The sequence below is a fragment of the Macrobrachium nipponense genome, chromosome 20, assembly GCF_015104395.2.
Source record: "Macrobrachium nipponense isolate FS-2020 chromosome 20, ASM1510439v2, whole genome shotgun sequence".
NCBI lineage: Eukaryota > Metazoa > Arthropoda > Malacostraca > Decapoda > Palaemonidae > Macrobrachium > Macrobrachium nipponense.
The window spans coordinates 59,985,077-59,998,027 of record NC_061089.1 but is presented as its reverse complement, the minus strand read 5'-3'; the positions used below and the strand labels follow the sequence as shown (position 1 = coordinate 59,998,027).

The 12,951-nt window shown below is 36.1% G+C and overlaps 1 protein-coding gene across 1 annotated transcript in view; it reads left to right on the top strand.

The window, feature by feature from the left end:
- Window positions 1–12,193, top strand: part of LOC135220338 (uncharacterized) — a 20,189-nt gene extending 7,996 nt beyond the window's left edge. The window contains exons 4-13 of the mRNA XM_064257568.1: window positions 616–771; window positions 1,379–1,632; window positions 1,925–2,047; window positions 2,534–2,699; window positions 3,226–3,499; window positions 5,031–5,280; window positions 5,755–6,095; window positions 7,049–7,218; window positions 10,543–10,705; window positions 12,063–12,193. Coding sequence (XP_064113638.1) covers window positions 616–771; window positions 1,379–1,632; window positions 1,925–2,047; window positions 2,534–2,699; window positions 3,226–3,499; window positions 5,031–5,280; window positions 5,755–6,095; window positions 7,049–7,218; window positions 10,543–10,705; window positions 12,063–12,182 — 2,017 coding nt within the window. The 3' untranslated portion in view covers window positions 12,183–12,193. The remainder of the gene's footprint in view (window positions 1–615; window positions 772–1,378; window positions 1,633–1,924; window positions 2,048–2,533; window positions 2,700–3,225; window positions 3,500–5,030; window positions 5,281–5,754; window positions 6,096–7,048; window positions 7,219–10,542; window positions 10,706–12,062) is intronic.
- The last annotated feature ends 758 nt before the right edge of the window (window positions 12,194–12,951 follow it).

Here is a 12,951-nt window from a genome sequence, read left to right as displayed (position 1 = left end):
TAGTAGATTCACATCAACCATGCATTTGATGTCTAGGCCAGTCCCTTACGACGCTCCTGATTGGCTGTTGATAAGCCAATGACAGGGCTGGAAACTCTCAGTCTCTCGAGAGAGTCCACATGGGTAGGATCTATGTTCCACCTCTCCTGAGAGATACTTTTGAAAGACATATCTGTCAGGAGAGATGGAACATAGATCCTTCCCATGTGAACTCTCGAGAGACACTGAGTTTCCAGCCCTGTCATTGGCTTATCAACAGCCAATCAGGAGCGTCGTTAGGGAGTGGCCAAGACATCAAATGCACGGTTGATGTGAATCTGCTATAGCGCGAGTGGGTTCGAACCCTACCATGGGATAAGATTTCCTCATTTATTCCTCATCTGGAATTCATTGCTTGTAGTAGTAAGGGTATCCTGAAAGGTGGGCGGAAACCTAAAAGTAAATAGGACACCCTGGCTTTCAACAATAATATTCTAATAGATTTTACTATATCCATTTATCAGTTGAATATAAAAACGATACAGTTAACTGATGACGGTAGTTTACTGCGAGTTTACTGAACATCCATCAGAGAACTGGACGAAGGTTTGAGAATCTCTTTCATTTCACGAGCAGATCGGACAAAAAAGGCGTAAGGTCGACGGTCGCGCTAAACCTAGAGGAAGGCAGAAATATGACTGGAATCAGTGACATCCTCGAAAGAATGATTGGAAATTCCCAGTGCTGGTCACTCCTCCTCGACCTGACGAACGATGCGGACATCGTCTTGCGGTATGTAATAAGACTTTCCTCGTTTGTTTGTATTATATGCACGTCTATTTATAATATTTATATGTATATATGAGGTTGTAGCCCACAGGGGAAAATAAAAGTTGAAATTCCTTATAGCTCAACAGTTTCGGCCTCCACTGGCCCTTATCGAGTGCTGTTCATTAAATCGGTTAATAAACAGCTCGGTTAATAAACTGTTGAGCTAAGAGGAATTTCCACTTTTCTTTTCCCCTGTGGACTACAACCTCCTATATCTATGTTCGTGAAAAAGGAAGACTAAAACCTCATATATATATATATATATATATATATATATATATATATATATATATATATATATGTGTGTGTTGTATGTATAAATTTATATATGTATACATATAAGTACATACTCATATAATTTTTACATATTCACGCATGTTTATTAGAATTTCCTAAGAACCTGCAAATTACTCACTGATTCATTTTATGTTTCATATTATCACTGTCATTTTAACGTTAATTTAAAAAAAATAATATTTGAACGAAGCACTACACTCTCTAACCGGCAGAATCATTTTCATCCAGGAGAAACGTATTCGTGACTTGAAAAGCTAATCCTTTTTACCAGGTTCGTGGGTAAATCCAACTTGTACTTCTGGCCAACAGTTCGAGTCTTCGTTGTCGGTTCGAAAGGAAACATGAATGTCTTTTTAAGAAACGCATCCCTGAGGAACGCTCTCCGAACGTATTATCTCTCATTAGATGAGAGAACCATTACTGCTATTCGCAGTTTGTCTTACGGACCTAGATCTAACAACTCTACACCAGTCTCGGATTTTGCCACGAAATTAGCTCGAAACAGAGTTAACTTCAGTGATGGTGGTAATGTATTAGATTGGAGAATTACAAAGTGCATATTAAAAATGTTCATATATCTACAAATGTGTTTTGGCTATTAAGATTTCAGTATAATTCTATGTTGAAAAGGGACGAGAAAACATTTAGTTTGTAAAACACTGATCATAAATAAGTTGGAGACCTATATATGACTCATTTTGTAGGATCAACAAAAAAGAAAATTCTAATTGCCCAAAATGAAAGGTAGTTCAACGAAACTTCTACTTGAATATACTGCAACTAATCGCTGATTTTATCTTCTGTCACCAAATTCCAGTTGTAGAAGGAAGAGCAGAAATCTACTTCCGCTGCATATATTGTGAGAAAGGCAATCCCGGTGTTAGGAAGCTTCTTCAATGGAATCTCGCGGAAACATTGAGTCCTGTTCCAGACTTTCCCGGTAACTTTTTCATTGCTTCGTTTTTCATTTACCTGGCGTTACTTTAAGCCACTTTCTCTCCTACTCACGTACAGTTACAAGATGTTAATTTGAAAGTTTAAAATTACTATTACTGATTTTTTTTCTTTTTTGCAAGGACTGGTAGAGAAACGAAGACTGCATGAAAAGCAAAAACTACAAACCTCGTTTTAAATTAACAATCAATAAGGAGATTAAGGAAGAATCTAAATAAATAAAAACAGAAATTGTTTAAACTTATTCATAACTATACTAGGAAATCATAAAAATACACATGTGATTTGTTTATTAGCTGAAGCCGCAGGAAAAGCTTGAAAAATAACGACAGAGTGCCAAGTACTTTGGTGTGTTTGAACATATCTTTGTGCCCCGAAGAGGAGTTAAATAACACAAAAGAACTTGGCACTCTGCCGTTTCGTTTCGACCTTTTCCTAAGGCTTCAGCTAATACATACTTATATACTTTCAGATGAGACCATCAATTTCAACGGCCATCAGTTCAATATTGTCTGCAAGAAAAGAATTCCTCTGACCGACGTCGACAAAAATTGGGGAGGACCAGCGGGCACAGTGGGACCTCTCGACTCCCTCGACGTCCGCATCAATAACGCCGTTTCCAGAAAGCTGAATTTCACGTATGTTTAGTGACAGACAAGTTTCCGCAAGTGAGCGAAAATGAGATCAATGCTGTATCACCGGACTTGGTATCTTAAAAAAAACATGAATTCCTTTTAGGAGACTTCATCGAAGTTCCTTCAGCGAAAAAGTTAAAACAAAATAGGAATTAGTTTTAAAAACATAAACACACTCAATACACACACACACATATATATATAAATATATATATATATATATATATATATATATATATATATATATATATATATATATATATACTATATAATATATATATATATATATATATATATATTCATGAGTTTTTATATTTCTCCTTTTATTTCGTAAAAAATTTTACCTTCTGGAACTTCGAAGAACTCGCCTAACAAATATATATATATATATATATATATATATATATATATATATATATATATATATAGTATAGTATATAGATATATATTAGAGAGACAGATTAATCATCAGCTTCTCGCACCATATTATAATGTCGTCCATCGACTTCCACTTTGCGTCCTCCCGAAGGTACCTCCTCCGGGAGCCGTGGGACGACGAATGGGGGTTGCTGGGGCCCGGGGGTAACTTCAGCGGCATCGTGGGCACCCTGCAGTACGAAAAGGCGGACTTTTCCTTCATGCTGACGGCGACGCCCGGGAGAAGCAGGGTGATGGACTACTCCCGGGTGTATGCGGGCGATCCTTTCGTCATTGTCTCCTTGAAGCCTCAGGCCTTGCCTCGTTACTTAGCCATCGTGAGGCCGTTCACAAGTAAGAGATTTACTTTGCTCTCCGGAAATCGTGTCAGTACTGCAGGTCAATGTTACGATTGCATCTTCTTCTTTCCCTACATTAAGGGGTTGGTTGCCTGATGCGTCTATCTCCTCCACTGCCTTCTATCAAAGGCATCATCCTCCACCAAACCTCTTCGCTCCATATCTTCCTTCACTTTATCTCGCCATCTCATTCTCTGTCTCCCTCTCGATCTTCTTCCTCTAACAGGTTCCTCCCAAGCTCTTTTCTCTCCCTCCTCGTCACCCATCCTCAACACATGTCCATACCATCTCAATCGTGACTCTCTTATCACCTCTGTAATCTTTACTAAGCCTGCCCTTCTTCTTATTTCATCATTTTCCAATCTCTCAAGCAGCGATATTCCCATAATCCACCTCAGCATTCTCATCTCTGTTCTCTCAAGCTTTACTTCCTCTTTTCTTCTTAGAGCCCATGTTTCTGCTCCATACATTAACACTAGTATTATCACTGTGTTATATATCTTGAATTTTAGCTTGATTAGCATTTTCTTATCACATATCTCTGCTACAAATGCTGTTCTTGCTACGATTTTGGCAATAGCTGACACTACAATAAAAACTCATAGCCAGATATTATTATTATTATCAGTATTATTTCAGTATATATCTATTCACATGGAACACGCACACAGGACTTGCCATTAGAGCTTCCAAAGAACGTTGGTTTCAACCTCTCACCGCAGACCCCACACTGCAGCAGTAACTGACCATGATACAGAGCCAGTGATTTTTCATCGCTCCGGGGGAGACGCGAACTCGCGACATCAGCAGAACAGCGACAGATAGATAGTTAGATAGATAGATAGATAAATAGGTAGATAGATGGATAGATAGATAGATAGATAGATAGACAGACAGACAACAGACAGACAGATAGATAGATAGATAGAGAGAAGTTTATTGACCACAACATATATAATTATTCAAATTGTATGAGTTCTCCAATATGATAGATAAATAAAATATAAAATTTAGGCCAAAAGGCCAAGCGCTGGGACCTACGAGGCCATTCAGAACTGAAACGGAAATTGACAGTAAAAAGGACTGAAAGGTGGAACAGGATGAAAACCTTTCAACTTTACTAAGAATCAATTGTTAAAATAGGATGGGAATAAGATCGAAGAAAGAGAATACGAACGAAGGTACAGTAAAAGGATTGGAAGGGTTGCAGCTAGGGGTCGAAGGGACTCTGCAAAGAACCTTATGTCATGCCCACATTGCATCGCAAGAGGTGCACTGACGGCAGTACCCCCATAGGGAAATATGGTCCAACAGGACATAAGAATGCACATATACTTCTTTAAAATCGAAAAACATCTAACCAAGAACACTTGAAACTGTATTGCGTAATACTTTCAGCATTTAAATATTTTCAAATAAAACATCAAATGGAAATAAATAAACGAAAATCCCGTAACCATTTAAGCAGAGCTTTAACTACAACTGTTTATCCTGCTTCTAACAGCAGTCGTGGCAGGAGTAGATGTCATAATATTAGTAGTAATATGAATAACAAAAGTTCCATCATCTGTCTCGTCCTATAGTCTGGGTATGGAACAGCGTCCTCATCTCCTGTCTGTTCACTGGAGTCGTCCTGTGGCTGATCGAGAAGATACGCTGGTCCTTCTCCGGAGCAAAGGCGATGTCCCTCTCTAATTCTCTGCTCTACACTGTCAGGATGGTTCTTATCAACCCGCCCGAGATTCTTCCAACGCACTTGGCCAGTCAGGTAAGGTTGACAACGACGATATGGAAAAATACGATTGAATGCTGATGAGACCGAGCGCGAAATGCAAAGATGTGTAGTTGAAGAAGTAGATCATAGAAATACGAAATAAACGCTGTTTCATTACTATAGGCTGATTTTTAGTAACGTATATGAATGTTGCAACAAAGTCAGAATTAGTTACAGTTTTGTAAAGTTTGTTAATACATTTTCAACTAATAGTTATTCAATTTAAATAAAAAATTATTTTTCTATTCATGAAACACTCCAAATCTGGACCTGAGTGATAAAATTACATTTAAAATCGTGGGATACAGGTAGTGTACTATGACGTCCCCATAAGACTAAGGACACTTGGTGTTCAACATAAAGATCACAAATTCAGTGCAACTTTTCTTGAACACAGTCACAACATTTACAGTGAGATCAAGTGTAATTTTTCCAATAACCATCAATATACAATGATCATAATTTCCTATAAATATTCTATATACAACGATTATCATTTCATTATAAATATTCAATCAAAACAAAATTTGCTTGACGCATTATCGACTAATACTTAAAAGTGTTAATATCCCATACGAAATGATTCAGGTTATCCTTCTGATCCTTTTCTTTTTCCAGTTCCTATTCGGAATCTGGTCGGTGGCAAGTTTGGTGATTGTCATTGGGTACCAGTCGGCACTCATTGCTCACTTGACGGTGGTGGTCAGGTCGTCAGCTATAAACACTTTCGATGATCTTTACAAAAGGGAAGGGCAGAAGTGGGGATGGATCGAGTACAGTGGAACAGCCATCGCGTATGTATCCGAAAATCCTGACCCCATCGTTCAGGAGATTTACAAAAAACTGGAGGTGAGCGTTTGTTACCAAAGGCGGCCTGGAAAGTTGCTTTGGTTTCAGCAATACCAAGTAAGGGATAATAGTCGCCCTTTTCAGTGAGATCTGACGCGTCCAAGACTCGCAATATTTGTCTGGAAAGTTCTTGCCTAAGGTGTCAGAAGTCTCCCATTTTGGATAAAATCCATACCCATGCTATGACTGTAATAATCGAGGACCAACATTCCCACTTTAAATCACTTTCCTGGGTACAAATTCACAGCCTGAAAATTTATTCATTTCATATGCCAATAAGCTACTGCTCGACTTGCAGCCCAGTAATGACATGTAATCTTATCTTTACAGTGTAATTGGATTTATTACGTATCAAAAACAACAAATTTAATTATTATTGCTATGGAAGATTAGATCCTGCATGTTTCTCTATGAAACTTATGGGACAGTGTGTCTAAGTCCTAGGGTGTTGTGGGGTAGTCTGCCTTCTTGGGCTCAAACCAAACCTTTTGATTTTGGAAGTAAGACTGCCACCCAGGTCAGATTCCAGGTCGCTCTTAATTATCTCATGACCAACAGCACTGGATCCTTCCAAATTTGTGGGGAATATGTAGCCTCCCATACATGCCAACCATCCGACGGCCTCACCAGATTAGATTCCGAGTGGCTCGACTCTGTAATAACTCGAGAATAGTAGTATTGGGTCCTTTTGGGTCAGAGAACGGTAGTGTGCATTCACTAAGTTCATATTTCAGGTTTAAAAATATCATGGTTTGTTTGAAGCCTCTCATAATCTAGTTTGAGCCGTCGTTCCTATTACCACTTCGCTGGTTCTTACGCAGCAAATGTGCGCAATAATCTTTGACCACTAATGGAAAGAAAAATTGAATTCTAAATTTGCGAATAAACCATTTCATAATAGTGTTTTTCGACAAAGTTTTCATCACGACACTTCTTGTCGCTTCTCAAAACAGATTCACCCCCTGGGAGCGCAAATGGACTTGATACTGGCAGGGCATTACTCACACGTAACACGTAAGACCATCGTGTGGGTGGACTTTCTGAAAGCCGAACGTCGAGGACTACCAGTATACATGAGTACCACAGAATACCCAGTCTTCGGGGGATACGGATGGGGTTTCCGGTAATTGTTCATCCTTCATGGTCGGTTATTTCATAAATCATTATACTTTTTTTTAGGATTTTGGCCACCTTCGCTTCATCTCTTACAAATAGGACGTGAGCCTTTTGGCAGGTTAGCTAAATGTACCTCTACCGAAATGAAGTTTGAAATGTTTATATTAACTATCGCGCTAAGTTTTCTTAAACATTTACCCATTCATCTTTTTCACATGCCCAGCGAATATAAAAGGAATAACATGAAAGCAAAATCCTCTCCAGACTACAGAATCCATAATGAGTTTTGTTACTGTCGCTGTACTGTTAAAATGGTAACTGTTTCTTGTGTGAAATTCCGGTAAAAGCGAAATGCTACTTCTTATAAAACACCTGCAGTGGCTCTAGAACTCAGTTCAGTTATATGAGATACTATAGCAAGATCAAACGTGAATTGCAGTATACATACATACCATACACACCCACACGCACACACACACACACACACACATTATATATATATATATATATATATATATATATATATATATATATTATATATACATATATATATATATATATATTGTATATATATATATATATATATATATATATATATATATATATATATATATATATATACATATCATACATAATCACATATATATATATATATATATATATATATATATATATATAATACATATATATATATATATATGTATATATATATATATAATATTATATATTTATTGAAATTTATGTTTAATGTAGTGGCTCATATAATTAAAAAGTTCTAGCTCCACCGTAGGATATAACCAGGCACGGTAACAATCAAACATTTTATAAAAGTAGTGTTTCACTTTTAATAGAATTTCACACAAGAAACAGTTACCATTTTTGAAAGCCCATCGACAGAAATAAGGCTGATTATTACTTTTGTAGTCAGTCAAAATATACACAATAGGAAACTAGGAAAGTGAGCAGGTGAATTTAAATAAGTATAAATGAATTAAATCGTTGATAAATGCATGCAATCAGCACTGGACATTAGCAAGCGGATGCTCCAGGAATGTTAATTCGTTACCTGACCTACAGATGAATTAATTATTATTCTTCGAACTTCTCAATACGATTCATACCAATTCGTCCAAGGACAAAAAACCGGGACTTAGTTGTAAAGACGAAGAATATGGAAAAAGGATGAAAATTCTTCGACTACTGTGTCAAAACCAACCCACAGTTTACCTTTACCTTTTTTGAAAACAAAGTTTTTTTGTTTTTTTTTTTTCCCTCGAGTCTGAATTAGATAGCGTGCAGACTGGAATCCACGCCATTCCGAGGTGACGATACACAGTTTACGATCCTGTAAATGAACGCCAGAGCTTTTTATTTTTTGGGGGGTGCGGTGGGAGGGGAAATTCCTATTCCATATTGGGTCCGGCATGGAACTGAACATGTAATCTCAATATACACAGTGCCATACATTAACATTCCAAGTGGGACTTGCCACTCAGAGGGAGACAGCCTCCATAACTCACGAATGACAGAAACACACACGAAAATGGGAGATTCACTCGCCACCGTCTGTCTCTGTTGCGCGCTGGTTAGGAGGACTACGAATAAAAAAAAAATAAATAAATAAAAACAAAAACAAAAATAAAAGTATAAAAAAGGAAATGGGAAAAGATTGGGATCTTCCACAATGAGGGGCTTAATTCGCCACCTTATGAAGTCTTTGAAGAGCGCTGGTTAGGAGGGATACGTATCTAAATATTTAAAATAAAATAAAATAAACTAAATATAAAGTAAAAAAAAAAAAGGAAATGGGAAAAGTCTGGGTTCCTCAATGTGGAGTTTAATTCACCACTGTCTCTAAAGTCTCTGTAGTTAGCTCGTTGGGAGGGCTACGTATCTAATATATATATATATATATATATATATATATATATAATATATATATATATATATATATATATAAGAGAAACGGTGTAAAAGACTTGTTTTTCTTCAATGTGGGGTTCAATTCGTCAACAATAAATAAATAATAAATAAATAAACAAATAAATTAAATAAATAAAAAAAATTGAATAAAGTTTTAAAGAAAGGAAATGGGAAAAGACTGGTACCTCCCACAATGTGGGGTTCAACCAGGAACACCAAGACCGTCTCTCGTGGCCTAGGGTCAACGTACCCGATGGATCAACCAGTGCCCAAAGAGAGGGTTCCTTTTGATCAGGACCCTGCTTTTCACGAAGATTCCTTTAGCTGAATGTTCTATGACTTTGGTGTTTTATTGTCATCTAAATTTTATGATGGACTTTTTATTATTCTCTCCATTTTAAACAGACAAAAATACGTAAATTCTTGTTATATTTTCTTTATCAATTTTTCACGAAGGCCACATTTTCCGTCATTAAAACAGTACGAGTTCAAGTTGTCACTCAATAATAATAATAATAATAATAATAATAATAATAATAATAATAGAAGCACTAGGCACGATCCCAAGATCACTGAAAAGGAATCTAGAAAAACTAGACGCTGAAGTAGCTCCAGGACTCATGCAGAACAGTGTGATCCTAGAAACGGCACACATAGTAAGAAAAGTGATGGACTCCTAAGGAGGCAGGATGCAACCCGGAACCCCACACTATAAATACCACCCAGTCGAATTGGAGGACTGTGATAGACAAAAAAAAAAAAAAAAAAAAAATTAAAAAAAAAAATAAAAACAATAATAATAATAACAATAATAATATGCTGCTCCCAGGCAGCATATTATTATTATTTTTTTTTTATCTTTCGTTCACCTATAGCACCCGAAGAGAAGGAAATAACAGAAAAGCACACTTTTTCTCTGGATTATGTCATGCACGATTATTCTATTGGATAACAATAGCCAATGACTAGATAACAAATATCAGTTCTAACACATTCATTTTTGATGAGCAATTGTTGGAAATAAGCGAGAGATTAATTGAGATGGGAGGTGGTACTATATTTCAAGTGCTCAGATTTAATAATCACAACATGCTTTTTTTATGTTATCATTTCTAAAGTACATCGACAGAAATAAGGCTCAGCATTATTACTTTTGTAATCAGTCACATTAAATCAACTTACAACAAAACATACACAATAAGAAACTAAGGAAATGAGAACATGAATTCCAGATGGTATATATGAATAAACTTGTCAAACATCTCAGGAAATTCGTAAAGAGGAGACTAAGTCAGAGGAATAATTAAGCCCAAAATTCGAAAAAAAATATCATTATTCATTTATTTATTACACTTTTTTATTTCTTTATTTATTTATTTATTTATTTATTTATTTTTTTTTTTTGCAGAAAAGGCGCCCCATTTCGAGATGCCATTGACAAAATGAAACAGCGACTGATAGAGGCAGGCCTCATTGATCGCTGGTTGAATGAAGTCATTAAAGTTCAGGTGGAGGTGTCGGAGAGAAAGGAATTCAACGGAACTCTGATAACAAGACAGGCTAATGAGAAGGTAAGGGTACCCTACGTGCATAAGAATTTTATTAATTTTTTTCGAGGGAATCAAGATGTATAAGAATTTTCATGTTTTTAAAGGGATGTATAAGAATTTTATTCGTGTTTTTAAAGGGATGTGTAAGATTTTTATTCATGTTTTTAAAGGGATGTATAAGAATTTTATTTTTCGTTTTTTGTTTTTATAAGTTATGTATTTAAAGAAATTTTATTTCATGTTTTTAAAGGGATGTATAAGAATTTATTCATGCTTTTAAAGGGATGGATAAAAATTTTATTCAGGGTTTTCAAGGGAATCATGATGTAAAAGAATTTTATTCGTGTTTTTAAAAGAACGTATTAGAATTTTATTCAAGGTTTTAAAGGGATTCAAAATGTATACGAATTTTATTCATGTTTTTAAAGGGATGTATAAGAATTTTATTCCCTTTTTAAAGGGATGGATAAGAATTTTATTCAAATTTTCAAAGGGAATCAGGATGTATAAGAATTTTGTTCGTGTTTTTCAAGGGATGGATAAGACTTTTTAAAGGGAATTAAGATGTATTAAAATTGTATTAAAGTTTTTCAAGGGAATCAAGATGCATAAACTTGTATTCAAGTTTTTGAGAGTATCAAGGTGAACATAAATTATAATTATGTATGTATGTGTGTGAGCATTTTCTCAAGAAACCTACTGTAGTATGCTCTGGCCGCTTATTCTCATCTTCTAATTGCCAAAATTACCGACTTCATCTTCATGAAAACATGCAAACAATTCTTTTGTTATACATCCCTAGAATTTGTAATACTGCCGACTGTGTGAGTCACTGAGCGTAACTTCATGATTTATCATCGCGGCGTGAAAATTTCTTTCAAGTTACTCTTGATAAACTGAAATACTAAGTTATGATAAGGTTGATAACTTACAACACAGATGAGGATGGAATCTGAAGGCTTGTTGTTAAGGAGACTGTAAACATATAAAATGCGCAAAACATAAGACATGCAACACTCATTAGCATCTGCAAGTTATTTTTGTATTTGTCATGCACAGAGCCTAAACAAGAAAATAAAATTATCTAGTTCCCATATCAGGAGAATACATTAATTCAAACAAGCCATCCTGATCATTAACGAGGGAATTTCTCTCTCTTGCTGCCTAATCTGTTTATCTCGGCACCCTCTGGCCTGCATGAACAATTTACGTTAAATGTAATGACCTCGAACAGTCTTTTCCCAAGGCACGAAACAAGACGTGGAATCCGTGTCGAAGCGTAATCTTGCATCTCAAAATCAAATAAATATATGCCTCTCTTCATCTGACGTCAGATGAATTTGATGAAGACATTAAGATGCCGCTGCCTTCCCCGCAGGAACAACGCGCCCTAAGTTTGGAGAATCTGCAGGGGTCCTTCTATCTCCTGATTATTGGATACTGGATCGCGGTGCTGGTGCTTCTGCTGGAAATCACCCGCCGCTATTACACCCGTTAAACCTCCAGTGTCGTGAGTAGCGGTTGTTTTCTTTATTCATTTTTTTATCCTTTTACATAAACATAAAAAACATTGAATACACTACCGTGTATCTTAAAAATGTATGAATTGCAGCAGATTAAGCCTTGATAACGAATACAGAAAGAGTTCAATTTATAAAGGCGATTTGCAGATTCGCAGCTTAGAAATGCCTGTTGGCATAGTTTATGAATTATGCAATTCAATTTTTTTTATTGAAAGAACCCCCGCCATTTAGACCAGTTGGGAGGGAATTTGAAGAGATAAAATACCTTATTCAGTAAGAAATCGCGGGACAACGCTCAAGTAACTATTAAGCTTGGCCTGTAAACAAAAGGTCACAGAATTTATAGAAAACTGACCTAAACCAATATAGGACCTGTCTTAAAACATACGAATCTCTTGATATTTTGTTTTTTTAAAGTCTCCTTTGACACTGGACATATAATCGGAAACACACTATAACCTTCTCTCTCGTGAGAGGCGGGTCAAATGCATCCTTCAGTGTTAGAGAAGTTTTATTTCTTTCAACCTTATTTCTTTTCTCTTCTGAACTGGTTTTGAGCATCAAACCACTCGTGCTGTCGGTCTGAGTAGAAAATGCGCGCAGAAAATCATTTTAGCATCTTAACACACATGAATAAACATAAACGAAACGCAACATTACGGAGGAAATATTCACAACAGGAATATACGTAGATCCAGAGCAGATAACAGACGTAAAATTAATATAAACTTGTACTCGTTCACT